This window comes from Lates calcarifer, linkage group LG8 (assembly GCF_001640805.2).
Source record: "Lates calcarifer isolate ASB-BC8 linkage group LG8, TLL_Latcal_v3, whole genome shotgun sequence".
Lineage (NCBI taxonomy): Eukaryota > Metazoa > Chordata > Actinopteri > Centropomidae > Lates > Lates calcarifer.
This window is the reverse complement of record NC_066840.1, coordinates 13055122-13074280: the sequence shown is the minus strand read 5'-3', so window position 1 is coordinate 13074280 and position 19159 is coordinate 13055122. Positions and strand designations below refer to the sequence as shown.

General features: G+C 41.1%; 1 protein-coding gene across 1 annotated transcript; it reads right to left on the bottom strand.

Annotated features, from left to right (window-relative positions):
- Window positions 1–4056: 4056 nt before the first annotated feature.
- LOC108878345 (neuronal acetylcholine receptor subunit beta-2) lies at window positions 4057–18838 on the bottom strand. Its single transcript, XM_018668953.1, has 6 exons — window positions 18533–18838; window positions 11086–11231; window positions 10861–10905; window positions 10306–10415; window positions 6846–7836; window positions 4057–6098 (listed from the first exon to the last, which is right to left on the bottom strand). Exons 1-6 carry the CDS (start codon window positions 18582–18584, stop codon window positions 5943–5945), a joined length of 1500 nt encoding a protein of 499 aa, XP_018524469.1. The 5' UTR covers window positions 18585–18838; the 3' UTR covers window positions 4057–5942.
- Between the last annotated feature and the right edge of the window lie 321 nt (window positions 18839–19159).

Below are 19159 nucleotides of genomic sequence, written 5' to 3'. Positions count from 1 at the left end.
CTGTATGTTCTCTTACACACATCATAGAGCAACAACACCCATACAACATACAGTGAAAATGTGTTTACAGACATGCTTGCAACTCCATTCTGTTTCATGGTTTTATTCTCTGTGTGTCCATCTCGTTCATCGGTGTCATTTTCAGTTAAATGGCTGCAGCCTGAGGAGCCGCGCTAAGCTTAGTCATTATCTGGTCCACTCATGTTTGTCCTAAGATGAAATCCAAACGATCGTCGGCGACCTCTTGCTGTAGTCACAGATGATCTGCTCGTCATAGCTTCAAGTGATTTCTAATCAGTTTGAAATGTGTTAGGAACATTTCATTAATAGCCTTTGCAATCCTCATTTATCCTTAGGGAAAGTGTCATGGTGGAATATTTCATCTTTTCTCATTTTGACTTCTATCTGCTGCTAACAGTTTTTTGTCTCAAAAATATTGATGCTATTGCATAATGGATACAATATAGATGTGTTATAGAGAATTTAAACTTAACTTTAGATGCACCAAGATAATGGCATAATGCCAGTTAAATAAGGATCTCATCAAATGATTGAATGAATGATTTTTTAAATTGCTTTATGTGAATCATTCATAAAGTCTTGAAGCAGTAAAATGATCCAGTGATCAAGAATCAAAGGCCTGGCAGCATTAACATAACTTTGTGTAGCATAATAATAAAAAAATAATTTTGTTTTGTTTTATTGTTGTTGGTGTTTCAGCTTTTTTATTCTGTTACTCATCTAATCATGCATATTTTAATGTGTAATTTTTAACTTAAACATACATAATAGGTGATTATATAGTATATACTTAAAATTCTGCATATTTACCGCATCCAGAATAAAACACAAAATGAGTCCATAATTATTTAATGATTAGTTCTAGTAGTAAAGTAATGACAGGACTGCTTACTCCTACTGCTGCTGAGAGAAACATTGAACTCTGCAGTGTCTCTTTTCACCACTAGTGAGCAGCAGCAGGCATCCTGATCTGTCAGCAGGTAACAGAGTGGAGGAGATATTTACTGCTCCAGCAGGGACACCACAGAGCGACCTCCGAGTCCAGTTTAAAACCGTGTAAAGTGTTTGGACCGCAGCTCTGCGTCTGTCCCCCCATCAGCTCAGTGGTTCAGAGGGGAGGATCAATGCACCCCCACCCCCCACCCAACTGCGCGGCACCTACACATTCTGTAATGCAGTAATGTAGTTCATAAATATCGACCACAGAGCTGAAATGGCAGGTATAAATCCTGAAGGAATGTCCTGTGGGGGATAATGGGGGAGATGGAGGGCAACGGCTGACAGAAGGAAACAGATCAAACTGCTGACACTGACCATGCTGGGTCTGAGGTACAAAAGTCTGATTGCAGCAGGTTGACAGAATACAATAGAACAGAATAGAATCAGAACTGAATCTTAATTTCTGCCTTTCTGACTAGTCCATATACTGTTTTAAATACACTACATGCAGTTAAACTGAAAGATTTCCTTATCTAAAAAGTTTCTGGTTCTGCTTTCTGAGGTCAAAAATAAGATCAAAAGGACAGCAAATTATTTTAATTTCTGTAGTTAAAGAGGTGTCTCATTTTTTCCACATAATTCTACTTTACAAAATGAATATTCCAAAAAATGTGTAAGAGAATATACAAGAAATACAAATTTCAGTTGTATATAAGTGCTTGCCTGCCTCTGAGTGCCTTTGTTTGTCTGTATGTTTTCATGTATGCACATTATATATGTCTACTGATCTCTGACTACAGCATGAACGTCTTTAATGTTGGCTCCTCCACCGGCCGAACACAAGTCTTGTGTCTCTTGTTTATGACCAACCTTTATCATCCCTGTCTCCCTCTATTGTACCTCTCTCTCTCTCGCTCTCTCTCTTGCTTTCTCTCTCTCTCTCTCTGTCTGTCCTATCCCGCTTGTTACTCCCCTCCCTCTCCCTCCACCCATCCTGTTTCATCTCTTCAGTCACGCTTCATGATCAGACGTGGAGACCATAACACCAGCTTTCTCTGCTCAACTTTTCTCCTTTTTTTACTCATTTTTTTATTTTAGAAAGGGCCTGGTGGTGTACTCATCCTCATGCATCATCATGTCTTTGTCACTTCACCAGCAACATACAATAGGGATATCAATCAGGCAAAGTGTACATCTTGAAGACAGAAGTCATGTCATGAGTGCTCCTTTATAATCAAGGCTCACTAGTGTGACCCACCCGACATATAAACATTTGTCATCCTGTTGACGCTCCACTCTGGCTGCAGCTGACAGCCTAATGTATATCGGTGGAGGAACACGGGCGCGCACACCCCTGGGCCTTCAGAAGAAGAAGCTACAGCAAATACAGAAAACTGCACAATAAACTTAAGTAGACAAAGCAATTATACCTTGAAGGGAAAAAACTTTGTGGGAGAGTTTTAAGAAAGATCAGGGATAATCATCAACCCCACTTGTTATCCATCCATCCATCCATTATCTATATTGCTTATCTGTTAAGGGTCGCGGGGGGGGGCTGGAGCCTACCCCAGCTGACATTGGGCGAGAGGCAGGGTACACCCTGTACAGATCGCCAGTCCATCGCAGGGCCAACATATACAGACAAACTCACTCACGACCACTCACACTCACATTCACGCCTACGGCCAATTTAGAGTTACCAATTAACCTAATGCGCACATCTTTGGACAGTGGGAGGAAGCCGGAGTACCCGGAGAGAACCCACACAGGCACAGGGAGAACATGTAAACTCCACACAGAAAAGCCACAGGCTCAAACTGGGGCTCGAACCCAGAACCTTCTTTCTGTGAGGTGACAGTGCTCCACTTGTTATTAACAGTGTAAAAATAATGGAAACATCATTTGTGTGATGTTATGAAAATCAGAAAATTGCAGTTCCATAGTCTGTCTCTCCAGACACCAACAACACCGCCACAGCTCTAACCCTCCCCACCCTCATTTGGTCACGCTCTTAATGGAAATTGATGCAGATGTCAAGCATCAAATTTATGAGTCATACCATCGGGGGTGGGGGGGACAAATATGATCTGTAATTGCTGAACCCAACTCCAATTCAATGGCTGTCACTATGTATGGAGGATTATGTCACTGAGTCTCTCTCTGTGTGTGTGTGTGTGTGTGTGTGTGTGTGTATGTGTGTATGCAGTAGTATCTTTGCTGGGAGCATCAGCAGTTGCTGGAAAACAGCAGCTTGTCTACATCTGTGTTCTGGAAAAACAAGTAATCAGGGACCTTAAAATGCCCATAGAATACACAATAAAAACAGAAATTACAACTAATTTGGAAATTGTGATTATAAAATCTTCTAATGCTGTTATTGTTGGTGGTAATGTTTTTTAATGTCTCTCATTATTGACAGCTACTCTAAATATGAATATTATTAATTCTGCTACAGTAAATAAGCTGCAAACTTAAACTTAAACTTAACTTAACTTTAACTTAAAGTTAGTGAAATGTGATTGGTGGTGGCATGTAACCAACAAATACTTATGATTTATCTGATGCCTCTGGCTCCTTTTTAGGCTTACACCACATTTCAAAAAGCAGCTGCTATTTGAAAAAGAGGGGAAGAAGCGTCATAACACATTAGATTTACTGTGTGTATTCATTCACATGCTGTGTCTAGTTAGCAGTCTTACCACTTCACTGCTGTCTTAAGCTAACAGAAGGTGAAGTTATAAACCCTGGGGGATGCAAGACTGTCCTTAATCAGCTGACTAACATTTAGCCCTGGCCCCAAACACTTCACACACACACACACACACCACAAACTCTTGCCCAAATTGCCAACTGCCCAGTGACTGCGCTTAATTTTGACAGTGTGTGAGGATGAGAAAAGAGCCTGGAGGATGATTAAGCTTTTGCTTTGTCATATCCTTAACAAGGTCAAGTCACCTGTTTAACACATAGCACACAAGAGAGGAGGACAGACAGTGACCAAGACAGTGTAATGCCTCAAGAAATTACTATTGAAACTGAGACATGTTGATAATACTGAATGAAAGACTGCAGGATTCATCAAGGTCACTTGTTTCTTTCATTTCCCTTTATTGATCCAGTTACCAAGACATCGGATCCCATCACAGTCCCATCTTGTAACTCTCTGCAATTTATTGTCTAGACGTGTCTAGAACTCAACAGGTTACGCAACATGACTGGCCAGTGGGAAGAAAAAACTATGTTGAATTCCATCCACTGACAAAAATAAAGATGAAAGAAATCAACACTGCTGGATTAGTACAGTACAACTTTTCCTTGGCTAACATTGGTAACAGTGACAGACAAGTGAGTTATGACAGTGACAAGTTATAACGCCTCTTAGAAATTATTACTGGACACAGATTCAAGTAACGTTTCTCAGAACAAGCTGCGATAATTAAGCATACAGTATGATGGAAGACAAAGCAAGTGAAGAGCCAGACTGTTTGGCTAATTTGTTCCAGATCAGTGTGTAGAAAATACTGTACAATATTATTGCTGCTGGTTTCCGTGGTGATGGATGCTGACGAGCAATGCTTTGATGACACTGGCGTACTGTACCTTTTTAAAAAGAAGCATGGTGAACAGCCTTATGGTCATTGGTTTTAAGTTTTGTATTTTGTAGCACTACTGTAACATCCCTTCCTCCTTCATTTTAAACACAGCTGCTTTTGATATCACAACACTTTGACATGGGTTTGATCAGTCTGTCAAATCAGACTCACAGTTAGGTGTGTATGAGGGTAAAAAAAACAGGCTGGGCAACCCCTCACACACACACTCCTCTATTATTATTTAAACAGTCCAACAGTTTTGTATCTGTTTTGTGTCCCCTCTCACTCTAGGCAAATACTAGAAATTCACACGTGCTGTTGGCTAAAGGACACAAGACTTGATCATCTTCTATGTATCTACACAGAAGGGAATCATCTTCTTTTCTTGGGTGGTGTATTGTCAAAGTGAGACCCATATCTGCTGAGGCTTTGTTCATCTTTGGGCTCTGTCCCTCTCTGATTAAAAAAAGATAGAAATTAAAACTAAAAACAGTGCCTTGTTGTATGCATGCTAGCCCCCCATAATGTCCTGTTACGGCCTTTAGGATTTCATTTGGAGATAGAGATTGAGAGAGAGAGATAGGATGGGAGAAAAGAGCAAAACCCCAAAAGTCCATTCGAAACAAAAATAAATAAATAAATAAGTCCTGAGTTGCTGCTGGCCAGAAAAACCTTTGTGAACAGTGATATGGGTCGGCACACTTTCGGGTAAAGGTTTTCCTCTTAAAATACTGCTACATTTCAATATTTGAAGAAATGAAACAATCAGCAACATGGCTGAAAGGTGCCCTCATTTCACATTTTGAATGAAAAGATAATTCTAGTATATCACAACTCGGGTCTTGTTTTTGTTGTTTCTTTTTGTGGCCCAATGGGTGGGGCACATACAATGTAGCTGCAGCACTCCCTGGAAACTTTGTCGATTGTCACACCTCTCTCTCCCTTCCCTTGTTTCATGCCTGTATGAGGGCAAAAAATAACATTAAGAAACAAGGTCTGGAGCCAGAAATGTCACATAACTAGATAGCAATTAAGAGTACAATGTTCATCATTCCTGTTTAATGAATGATAGTCAACACCATGAAAATATGACCCAAGTTGTAATAAAACAGAATTAACCTTTTAAGTTCAGTGAAATAAATAGATCCTGGTTCCTCTGTGAATGACAGATGAGTCATTATGATGAAGAGGGCAAGGGATGGAAGTTTGGATGGGAGCAGGTGGTGGTAGAGGGATAAAGTGCATCATAATCATTTCCCAGTGAGAGTGCCTTGTGAGGCGGACGTGTGAGTTTATGTGTTAAAATGTTATCTGAGCTCTTTTTCTGGGGGATGGGGACTCAAAATTCATGTCTGGGTCAGGTTGAGATTAAAGTTCAGGTTTCAGGTTTCAGTTATGGTCCATGTCATCGATAATGGGGGTGTTGTAACTCTGGAACAGGGGCTGCATGAAGAGGCCAACCGTCCCAACCACACACACACAAACAAAGATCCACAGGAAGAGACGGTCAATCACCATGGCCACGTACTTCCAATCTTCAATAATCTGAAGAGAGAAAGTTAGATGTTAAGTATTGCCATTGCCTGTGATGCCAATACAACAGTTAAGACAATGCTATGATTTAATAATAATGTGGCTAATTTTCATCTTCTAATCTAATCACACACATAAATCAAAGTTGCGCCTCCAGAACATGGTGCAACTTATTCTATAAATGTCATCATGCTAATCTGCTCACAATTACAATGCTAACATCACCTTGTCATTGCCATTTTAGTTGGTGTGTTGATATGATAAGATTGGGGAATTAAACATTTTAAATGGCTAATAGCACATCACCAAAGTTGATCAGTTCGTAGTTAGTAGTTATTGAGGCATTTTACTCTCAACTCTCAACTATGAACTTCAACCTCATGGTGGCACTACAAGAAAAGTAAGGGGATCAGCAATGTTATCCTCTGGGGACCATGACTGTCCCTACAAGATTTCATGGCAATCATTTGAATGTTTTGTTAGATATTGCAGTCAGAGCCAAAGGGGTGGGCCAACTGCCAGACCAATATTTCTACTCATAGTGCCACACCATTAGCATGGTTTAGAAGAATATTGTTGAGGCCACTGTCCTGTCACAAAGTCACAGATCTCCAAAAGATAAAAACAAGCTTTATCAAAATAAAAGTCAGTACAGAAACAAAGACAAAAGCTTTAATTTTCTTATATATGAGGCACGCCTCACATATTTCAACATATGACACACATCCATTTACAGATACTTATCCTCCAAACACCTACCCCTTCGTCATCATCCTCACTCTTCATCTTCTCAGCGATGTAGCGCACTCCATCCACCGCATCCTCCACGTCAATGTTGCACTTGAGCGTCATCCTCTTTCTGAACTCTGTGTTTTCTGACAAGTCGCTGATCTTCCAGCCATAGCGTTTGGCCGACTCCTCATTGACAAAGAAGGATGAGGAGGAATCTGCCATTCCTGTGGGGCTTCCAGTCCCCCCATCTGCTCCTCGCAGTTTCTGGTCTGAGTATGATCGCTGCTGGTATTTTTTCCGGAACCTCTCACGGATGTTGGAGCTACCAGGTCTCCGCATGAAGAGGTAAGAAGGTAGCCGGTACAAGAAAACACGCTTGACCCATGGAGGCATGGTGTGCGTACTGGGAGACCGATGGTGCACGTTGAGCACGCAAACGCTGGTGACGATGGAGAAGGTGACCAGCACCATCGTAAACATTAAATACTTTCCAATCAGAGGCACTGCTAAAGACGTTGGTGGTACAATCTTTGATATTAGGAGTAAAAACACAGTAAGGGCCAGAAGGACAGAGATACAGAGAGTCATCTTCTCACCACAGTCTGATGGGAGGTAGAACACCAGAATGGCCAGGGACGTTATCAGGATGCAGGGTATGATCAAGTTGATGGTGTAGAACAAAGGTTTTCTCTTGATAATAAAGTCATAGGTGATATCAAGGTACCTGATGTCATTAGGGTCTTCATTCTTGCGTCCAGGCAGTGAAACAATATCCCATTCGCCGCTGGGTTTGAAGTCATCACGTGAGGCAAAATCACTGAGGAGAATGAGATCAATCTCTGTGTGGTCATAGGTCCAGGAGCGAAACTTGAGAGTGCAGTTCTGCTGGTCGAAGGGAAAATCACGGACTTCGATTTTGCAAGCCGACTTATAGATAGCTGGTGGAAGCCAGGCGACCTCACCATTGTTAGAGACCACTGCATTGGAGTAGAAAGAGACTTCATAGGTCCCATCAGCACTGACAGAACAAAAAGGTGGGAGATAAGTAAAAGACAGGAGAAAGATAAAGTCAAAAGACTTAAAGACAGACTCATTACTGGAAGGATTATGGCAAATCATATTCAAAGACTCTGAGTCATTCAAACACATGTACAATGTCCAGACATGGTATTACAGACACATGAACTAAAAAAGTAAATGGTGAGGAGATTGCATTAGATCTCCTGCCTCTTTGCATTTACATGGGCCCTTTGAGACAGTTCAACCATTCAATAAGAAGCCCCTTATGAACAAAGCAGCTGACATCAATCAACTAATGCAAGCAAGACTTCAGTGCTGAAAACTGAGAGGTTCTTCCACCTGTAACTTTACTTAAATACTCAATGAGAATCACTACACTGTTTGTCATAGGTGAAATCTGTGTAATAATTTGTCAAATGTTGTGCTAGCTAATCCTATTGGTGCAATTAAGAACACATAAACAACCAAATTTGAGCTGCAGCAATACCATCATGAGGCACGATGCATACTTTATTTACTGTACTTAATGATGACGTGCCAACAAAATGATTTCTTGGCTGTTACTGTGTGTCTGCAGAGGTGGCACATGCAACAGTTACATGTGTTGAAATTTACAGGATTTGTTTATCATCATCTCAAAGGGTTAGCTCAGCCCTGGACACATCCCAGCAACATGGCAACAACTGCCCCCCACCACACCTCAAATCTGCTGAGAATGACTTTTTTCCTCATCTTGCCAAGGCTGCAGGTGATGCATTATAGATAAGTGGCCTATCAATTATAAAGTAGGTCAGGAATCCAACCATCACACTCAGTCTCTAATGCTTTGGGGCTGCTGTGAATATGCAGACTAATTAAAAATGCAGGGGCCCCACCTGCTTACTGCGACCTCTGGTCCCCCAGACTGGGCCAGAGACCTCGACCTGAAGTCATAAAGTAGTGCTGATCATATCCTATCATTATGCCTCTTAAGCCATTATGCTCTGATGTGGTCTTTAGTTGACCAGCAATCTGTGTTTGTAAAAGTTTAATGTCTACAAGCCCTGTATAAACGGTGGGGAAACACTGCTGACCAAAACACGAAAGCTATATATCCACACAACTGTGAACCTGTCAAACTATCTCAGTCCCACGTTTATGGTTCATACTTGACCTCCTAGATACTCAAATAGAGTACCTAATGGCAAACCTTCTGTCATTAGTAGGGCTGGGTATCGTTCAAAAATTTTCAATACCAGAACAGATACTGATACCTTGACTTCAATACCGGTTCCTGAACGATACTTTTTTCGATACCAATTTTATAAAATTACATTACATTATTGTACAAATCTTGAGTTTTATTTTTCAGCTTTGGCATTTTTCTACTCAAAGGAGTTTTCTAACATAAAAAATATACAACAAATAATTTTCAGTGCAAAAGAACGGTTGCAAACAAGTGACAAGTCAGTGTCTAATGCTCACTGCTGCACACTAAGGACCTTTAAATCTTCGTGCAGTTGAACACGGAGCAACTTTCTGCTCATAAATTGATTCTGTGCATGTTCAAATGCCTCATCAAATTGGTTGTGTTGCTGGCCTTAGCAACAATGTCCTTTTTGCAAATATTGCATATTGTATTTTTCCTGCATGCCTCTACCACGTGTAACGTTACAGCCAATCACCAGCCGCATTATCAGATCTTGATCACATGATCACATGATTAAGTCCTTGGTATTGAAACTTGGCACCAAAAAACAAGGCATGTTTCAATACCAGGTAGTATCGAAGCATTTCAGTCGGTGCCATGAAAGAACCGAAGTTCGGTACCGAGCCCTAATCATTAGGACTCACATTCTATAATAGCACCATTTTTCTAAAATAAAATAGATAATAAAGCTAAGCTTTGTGTTATCACATGTTAAAATTGATGTTTTTTTGTTGATATTTTAATCCAGTATTTATTCTAAATCCTGTGTTTGTATAGGTTGATGTATTGATCTTTTAATGTTGTTGTTATGTCTTCCAAAGGGAAAATGACTTAGGGGGACTTCTTGTTGCAGATCATACTTGTTCAACCCAAGTTACATAATGTAAAAACATGTGATGGGGACATGGAAAGGGAATAAAAGAAGCACAGTTCCCCCTGTTACAAGTCAGTGTATGATGAAAATTTTGAAACTGTTATTTTAAGATAAAATAGATGTCTGATGTTGCTTTAAAAGATTATTCTTCATCATGAGCCTGCAGTCTAGACAGTGTTAATAAGACATTTTTTGTTGTACTCATTACCCTGAAAGAGGTGACAAGTGGGATAAAGAGGTAAGAGGATAGAATGAATAAGAGGATAGACGGAAAAACATTTTAGGGAAATGGAGCTTTTGTAACCATTACAATGAAGTAGCTCAATCTTTCTGTCTGTTCCTCCTTTAATCACCTAGTTTTTCAGACACACACACACACTCATTTTGTCACACAGTAGACGTACTTGTTGTAGAGGACGATGTCCGGCAGCCAGATGTGTTGTGACGGGAGGCGGATTTTCTTGATTCCCTCGTACTCCTCAGGGTCCCACATTAGTCTGTAGTCATTCCATACCTGATGAAGAAGTGAACAGACACACACGTGAGCAAATAAGCAAATAAATTCATTCAAAAGTCACACACATGCAAACACAAACACAAATACATGCATAAGTGAATATGACAACACATAGTATTACACACAGTTACCAGAAACATATGCAAACATATGGGTTCATGCATTTTAAACAGTACACTGACACATCTGTCCTACTAGCCATGAGCTGACCTCACAAGTGAACGGGCTGAATGTCTCTGCACATTTTCTTTAAATTCAGATACATGATGGTGTGTGTGTGTGTGTGTGTGTCTGTATGTGTGTGTGCATAGTAATGGCTTGAAATGAGTCAGACACTTGTTGTGCCACTGTGAGGCAGCGTTTTGACGTGGCCCAACCCCACACAAACACACACACACACATGCACACAATAAAGAACAAGAGGCTGAGCGGGGACACAAACCTGGGTGAGCCAACAGTTGGTGGTCATGATCTGCTCCCTCTCATTCTGAAACACAAATAGAAAGACGGTTTGCGGATGTGCTGAAAATATGGCTCCTTTTTAGCACAAATAATTTTGACCATCTGTGTTGTTGGATTATGTTAAATTGATGGATTATGCCAGCATATGTGGAGTTGGATTTGTGGGTGTGCGTGTGTGTGTTAGTTAGAGCATGTGTTCCCTCACCACGTTGATCAGCTGGGCTAGAGACACCTGGATGTAAATGGTGACCTGCTGGCTGTTGTTGACAGCTGGTCTGATGAGCTTGTTGTAGCGCTCCGGTGACAACAGGTGACTCACCAGCCGCTCCTCCACCTCCGCACACAAGGCAGCTGCACACACACATACACAAAAGATATAACAGATTTAAAGACCTGTAATATTTACCATATTTGTTTATAATAATGCAAACACTATAAGAATATAACAGTCTACAGGTTAAGATTAAAAATTGTTATTATAATTTGCTCTTCCTAGCACATAGTTGGCCATCCCTGGTCGTGCACTTCTTAACTGAGCTATTTCACGTCATATCATACAAGCTGTGATTGAGCAGCCAAGTGGGAATAAAGAGGTTCAGAGAAAACCAGAAATAACAGTAATTTTCAACAGCTATGATATCTCCCACTTGGCAAAAACAATTAACTCCGTTATTGACAAAGGATTTAAACACTGTTTGTTGCCTAACCAAGGTAAAACAACAATTTTGTTAGCATAAAACAACATTAGCACTCCCTGTAACTCTTCTGCACATTGTAGGAGCCTCATGGGGGAATACACCTACTTAGTGTATTCTGTACAGCTAAAATATCCTCTGGCTGTCATGTAGTTTCATTCTGTTGGATGCCAAAAATGTAGAACCTCTGCTTGCACAACTGCCTCAAAAAAAAAGAAAGATCAGTTACAGTTCTGTGATTTTGACTCTCCTAATTTCATCACTCAGTGTAGTGAGTACTGAGATGATGCACTCACATCGGCTAACGCAGGGTGTTGAGGGTGCTTCACATTGAATAATGTGATTAGCTATAGTGACTAGACACCTGGGGTCACATGTGGAGGGAGCTCTCTGCATGAATAGAATGAATTTGATGTGACCTTGTGTTCAACTTTACTGCTCTACAGTCCGATGACGTACAAGTTTCATTATGTTTTAGTTTAGTTCTGTTTCGCTCTGCTAAGTCAGAGTGAACAGGTTAAAGTGGCTCAAATAAATTGCACAATGACACAGTGGGCACCTTACGAATGGATGAAGACTAAAACACCACTGAAAAAAGTTTAGCAGCTGTTCCAGTGAGAGGTTTTTTTACCTTTAGTTTCAGCTTTACCTTGAAGAAATGACTTGAAGAAAACCCTAACTTTATCCACAAATATTCTGACTTCTAGTGACTTACGACTTCTAGAGCCTCCCTTAGTCAGCTCCCTGATCACTGCTGACCCACTCTTGATTATCAGTAAAGTTAAATGGGATCATAATGAGAAAGCTTACACTAACAGAAGCACGCACAGAGACACACACACACACATGCTGAGAGCAGTAGTTGGTGAGGCGATGCTGAAATCTCGTGCTGTGAGGTTTTACCAATTAAGTGCTGCAGCAATGTAGCCAGCTGCATATCATCAGACGCAATGACTGTGTAATGAGAGTCTCTGACTTCACGAACAGATCATTGTATATATTGCATACATTGCATGTTAACAATGCATGCAATCTGCAGTCCATATGACAATAATGAGTCGCATTTGTACCAATACACACACACGCACACACACATATGCAGAGAACCACCGCGGGGCTGATTTTACCCATGAAATTGACACAGAACAATGTCTGACTGGGTCACAGAGCTTCAGTGGTAGTGGGTGGTTTAAATCAAGGACACTGCCAGAGTTTTATACATTTAAACTTGTGGGGAAAAAATCCTGTGTCCCTAGTAGAAATGTAAATATTCAAATGTATTTATTTTTATTGTCTCTTTCATCTGAAAGTCTTCTCTCTCCTGTTTTGTCTTGTACCTGTTCCTCCCATTTTTTGCAATGTTTTGTTTTGTCTATTTTTACGTCTCTTGGTTTCTGGAAGGCTTCTGTGACATCCGTGTTTGTGCTTCATAAATAAATTTTGCTTGACATGACCGTTGGCTATGATTTTCCCGTTTACAGGACAGTATAAACTGGAGGGTGACAAGAAAGATAAGAAATGGGGATTAGATAAGATGACAATACTATGTATATCTTAGCTGAAAGCACCATAAGTATTTTCGAAAAGTATATTACTTAAAGTCTGAAATTTAAACTTAATCTGATGATCAGTTATTTTGGAAACATGAACAAGACACCAAAGAACCAGAAAAGTATCTCCATATGCAGTTGTTTGTCAGGCCCTTTACTCTGAGCTTAGCGCTGTAATAACAGCCCATTCTCCATTTCTTTCCTCACTCTTCCAGTCATTTATACTTTCTGCCAGCCTCTCCCTGTCCAGCAGTGGTCTCCAGTTGGTTCCACCAGTTTTCATCACCTGACTATCAAACCTATTTTCCCCGCCTGTCTGTCCAAATCCAGCTTTGATCACAGAGCTGGTAAACTTTGCTGTTACTCTACTGTTTTGTCTGCACAGCGTGCATTTGTGTCCACACCTTGCGTAACTGAGTTTTTTTTTTTTTTAGGTTTTACATTCTGTACAGTACACAGCACTGTCTGTCTTTGACCCCTTGATTTGAATAAGGCTTTAAAGGCTTTGGCAGTGGCTTAATTTCAGCTACAAAGAGCTTGCCACTTTAAAGAATCTACAAACAATTCATAGTGAAATAGCTGTGCAAACACCTTCGAACTGACATCTGCAATGTACTTGTGCCAGACATCTCAAAATTGTGCAGTTAGCAGCTTTACTCTGAATCTTGTTTATTTTAGTACTTTACTTGCAGCTGCCATATCACTATCAGTTCAAGATAAAGACAGAGACACTGAGCTCTGACTGCAGGAAGAAGAAGAGGTACTTATTCAACACTTGGTCTCTCTACATTAACCTCCACTAGACCTCCATCTGAGGAGGAGACAAGAAGTGTCCAACATCTGAGCAGCTATGACATGACACTAAACCCTGAGGGTAAATGTCTTCAGAGAGCTTTGAAACACAGTGCTCTGTCTGTCAGGATTAGACAGAGATGAGAGACAGAGACGAGGAGAGGACAATAGATGCGCACACGCACACACACACACCACAACAATAAACAATAGTGACATCAGGGTGTGAGACAAAACAATTCCCAGATTAGTATAATCATCAGATAAAATGAAATAGGATCACGCCGTATTATGGCGATGATTCATGGGAAATCATGGTGATTCATGAGTTTGCTTGACGGGGTCACAGCCTGGCAATAACTCATCATTTGTATGCAACAAGGGTGCAAACTGCTGCAGGTGTCTTGTACTAATTAAAAGCAACTGACGTGGTTTTGAGATTTTTGGTGGCCTGGGAGTTGAGACAACACTTTATATAAATCCTGTTGGTCTGGCTCATTGTTTTCTTTGCAGCTTTATTTGTCATTGTGCTTTGGTTAATTGGATTAAAGGCCTGTTAAAGAGCAAGAGAGATTAAAACACAGAGCAGTGACAAACAGATGAGGGGCCCTAAGACGTACAATATTTGAGGAACCTGATTAGTAAGTTGTTGAACTACAATCAGTATCTATGCTGCTAAAAAAAGAAAGTATCAGTGAAAAAAATGTACTCCCATTAAGCTTCTATTAAAGGGTTAGAAGCTGATTTTACAGATCAAGAACAGTTCACTTGAGTACTACACGGTCTTTGTTGTGAGTTCCATAGTTTTATGGAAGGGTAATACTAAATAACTGGAGTAGCACATTTGCATGTGGTAGATACTTTTGATCTGATTGTGGGTTGTTTGGTTGGCAGCTTGGTTTTATTTAAAGAAACTAAGCAAAAATTGGGTGCAACTTATTAAATCCCTCCCCAAGCCACCTATATGTTCCAAGTTGCCAGCATAATAACAAACCATCTGAGAACCTGTGCTTGCAGGCTGATCACTTAATTTGGGATAAATGGCAAGTGAAAAAGCAAGTGAATTGCTGACCACTGAATCCGGTTGTTGATAAACATTAGCACTTTCTAATAGGACATATCTCCAGGGGTGTTTAAACAATGTGTGGCAGAATTTTGGCATTGATGTCATGCAGTCTTTTTCCAGAAGGTAAGAGGCCGTCCTGATAAAATAAAAAGCAACTGTGATATTTTGTGGAGGCTTTTACACATATAAGTGTTTTGATGCTGCATTGTGTCTCTACTGTAGTTGCCCCTGCCTGGGAGAAATAAGAGATGTCACACTGCCTTAAAAATGTAAAGGGGGTGGCATAAAAATAAACCCAGCACAAAAAATTAATAAACTGTCAAAGACAAATGACTCCATGTGACCACTGGAAAGGATTGGGGGTGGTGAAGAAGCACAGCATAGACTGTATAGAGTGATGTAAGGTGTTGGGTTTGACAGGAAATGCTAAAACAGTGGATGAGGCTAAAATGAGATGTGTATGAGGCTGATGTAAGTAGCATTAGGGAGTCTACCAGCAGGTCTCATCACACATGTATGCACACTCACACACACACACACTCCAGTCTGCCTCGCTGCACTCTCCACACTTCAATAATTCATTGCCGCTAAAATAAAAATGCCATCATCTCACAAGCACAGAGACTCAAACACAATCAAAGATTATCCTCTGAGTCTTTCTCAGTCAGATAAAATCAACATGAAGTCTCCATCACAACATACAGAAAGCATAAAATCAAACAAAAAACCTTTCAGAAGTGCCGCTGTGTCCGATTGATGCAGATGGAAAGACAGGCTGTGCCCATCAGTCCACAGTGCAGAGAGAAAAAAAACATCCAAATTCTGCATCCTGTAGGGTAGTGAATTATTCAGTCCGTTACCATCTGGGGTGGCCTCTCTGAGGCCAAAACAATTTAGGCTTCAGCTGTCTTTGGATTTGCTCAGTACACTGCTTGTATCGGTCATTTTATAAAAGACACCCATGTGCCATTCATATGCTCACACAGCCACATGGTCAAGTTCCAACAGGACACTTCGCATTGCTCACAGTGTATCTACTGCCTGAGAGATTTTTGTATTTTTAGTATCTCCTGGGATTCCTCTTGGTTGCTTGCCCACAAACTTATAACCATCACAGGCAGTCCTTCTGTCTGTGAGGATAAAACCAACTATTCTTTTACCGCAATATTTTTTTTTAGTCTGTCACAACTTTTCCCTTTTGTCTCTCTGTCCTGCTTTGCTCTTTTCTTCTCAGAAGTGACAGGAACATGTGCAGGTTGAGGACAGAGGAGAGACCATGGCAGTGACTTTCTTCCCGCTCTCAAATCCTTCAGTGTCATTCTCGAATGTGACTGCTGTTCAACTTTGCACTAGTTTCTTCAAAATACAGCAGACTGTCTTGAAAACCTACACTGTTCTTTCTCTTCATCTGCCTCTCTCTCTCTCATTCAAAGAGAGGCAACATCCAAACAAGTGTGCCAACGCAATGACTAATAGTTTACTATGAAGTGTTGACTCACTGACGCAGGGCCCTTGTGACCGAAACACACATCCGCAGTTATGAGAAAGCAGTTTTTAAACTCGAGAGAAACAACTTAAAAATAACCCCAGGACAAAACTTTGGACTGCGGATTTCTGTCCGCCCACATATGAAGTTTGACCCAGGGGCTACAGAAAAGTAGAGCCAGGGTTTTCGTGCAACATGCTAAATAAACCCCCACCCCCCACCCCGACCCTGTGTGCTGTGGCACACATTAGCGCATTTATTACAGCATGCAGCTGATACTGAGAGAGAGAGAGGAGGGGTGCATGACAAAGAACTGAATATGTCAGATAAGTGACAGCATAAGAGCTTGAGTCTGGAAAAGTATAAGATGAAATAGAGTAAAACAGAAAATGTGGCGTGCAGGAGGAGACAGAGAGTGGCACAGAGAGTGAAAAGGGGAGAGGAGATGACAGGAGGCAGAAGTGGCTCCACGGATTTAGTCTTTTTACAGTCGCGGCCAGAGTGAGGTTTGATAGGAGTGACAGAGCAACAATCATGTAATGCAGTTGATAGCGAGAGAGTCACAGAAAAAACTTGGATCTTTTAGCCAATAAAATGGGGAATAAAGAGGTCAAGGAAAGTGAAGAAGGAAGGAGGGGGGAAGAAACAAATCTGAAGGAAGAAGTCCATTATTGACACTTATTTTTAGAACAAATGTGCTCTTTAGATCAAGTCTGACAAAAATATAGTATCGCAGATGTAATATTTAGATGTAAAGTAACTTAAAGGTCAAAAGGGCAGACGAATAAACAAGTAAAGAAATGGAAGAGGAACAAGTAAAAAGTGACCTTAAACTGCATAATGAACACATCTGTACTGATGTAGTGAACTAATTATACACAGATATGGGGATGTTTCTCTGTACACTAATTATCTGCTTTGTTTTCAGATCATTAAATGAGGATTCTCCTCTTTATCAAAAAAGATCTTGCAAGGAATACTCCCATAAATGCAACTAAACTCCTTTTTACTTACTGGCTCACTTAGGCCTTGAAGTTTTTATTAGAAACACTATTCCCCTTAATTCATTTACATTGCTATCATCTGCACTCAGCATGCCTTCACTCCAATGAAAACTTGTCCAACTTGTGGCACTAACTACATTCACCTATACAATTTAACAGAGTTTGTTTTGAACTAATGGGCTGTTGAGTCTGTCTATCAGATACAGGGATCTTCCCTTTTACCTGCTGTAGCAGACAATGCATGCACACTTTGAGATCTAATTTCAGCACCAAGGACAGCTCCCCGTAAGTCGTTTCAATTAATAGACACAAAAGGAAAAAAGACGTCTGTTGCACATCAACTGATACCAGTCCAATATGTTAGATCTCTGTTATTATCATCAGAGGGCCTTAACACTCACTGCAGGCCATTAGGCGCAGTGAGGGCCTCAAGAACACCATCATGAGATTCCATCAAGTACATTTAAACGGTCCATGTGTGTCTGCAATTACAGCCACAACATCCAACCGCTGAATGAGCCATGAGAAGACCAAGGTGCCAAAATGGTTTTGTTGTGTAAATTACAGGCTAGGGCTGCTGGGAGAATGTGTTCAATAGCAATGCACCCTTTTCAAATATGACACCCATGAGTATATAAAGCAATTCGATTGTGAGTTCCGTGGGTTTTGTTGTGCAAAAGAGAAACAAGTCAAGTTAATTGAGGCGTTCTGAATCACGTGCTGATCAAGTGTTTGGCGCATGGAGACGCAACTACTTTTCCCCCACTGGCCTAGCTCAGCCAGCATCCCGTTTTCCTCAAAATCTGAACTCTCAGCAGAGAAAGAGTATTACATTTTAGCCTGAAGGCGCGAAGCTGTGGTGTTTTAACTACGAAGCACATGAGATATCAAATTAAATCCCTCACACTGTAAAATAAGACTTACTAGACGTATTATATCAACTGGCATGGACAGAGCTATTTTACAATGGACAGCCCAAGAACGTCCGAGTAAAGCCCGATACACAAAAGTAAAAAGTCTCCCTGTCCCGTTCCAGGAGGATTTAAAATGATTACTCACTTGCCACAGTGAGAACCAGGAGAGCCAACGCTGCTTTCACCGGGATTGCCATCGCTTCCTCCCCTCCAGTGCGACAGACACACGAAAACTTGCAAGTGGAAATTGTTTCTCGCGCGTTTTCTTCTCCTCTGCCCTCGATACGAAGTGAGAAAATAGTGGAACCAAAAAGAAAAGAAAGAAACAGGTTAGATTATAGCGGTTTCATTTCAAAGAATTCCGCAGATGACGACCGGTCACTGAGGCTCGGAGGCATGGAGAGAGAGGAGCACTGACTGCTGCTGTCTAAGCCCAGAGATGAGGAGGGCTGGACGCTTTCTGCCAGAGCGCACCGACCCCACCGCTGGTCCTGGAGCTGTGATTGCGCGCAGCAGAGACCGACTACAAAAAACAGAGTCACCCCCCCTTAATTCTTCTTGAGCGATACAAACAACGTTTTCCTCGGGAATGTGGGTCAGGAGCTAGTGGGGATACGCCAATCCCGTTATCACCGAAGCGGCCATTCTTCAGATAAAAGATTTAAGCGCCCCGGTCCTCACGTCGCCCTGCCCGCCCAGTGCGCTCCCTCGTCGGGCGTCAGTTTCACCCTCTGCCGTCTTGATCGACACAGTTTGACATGTGTGACAACAA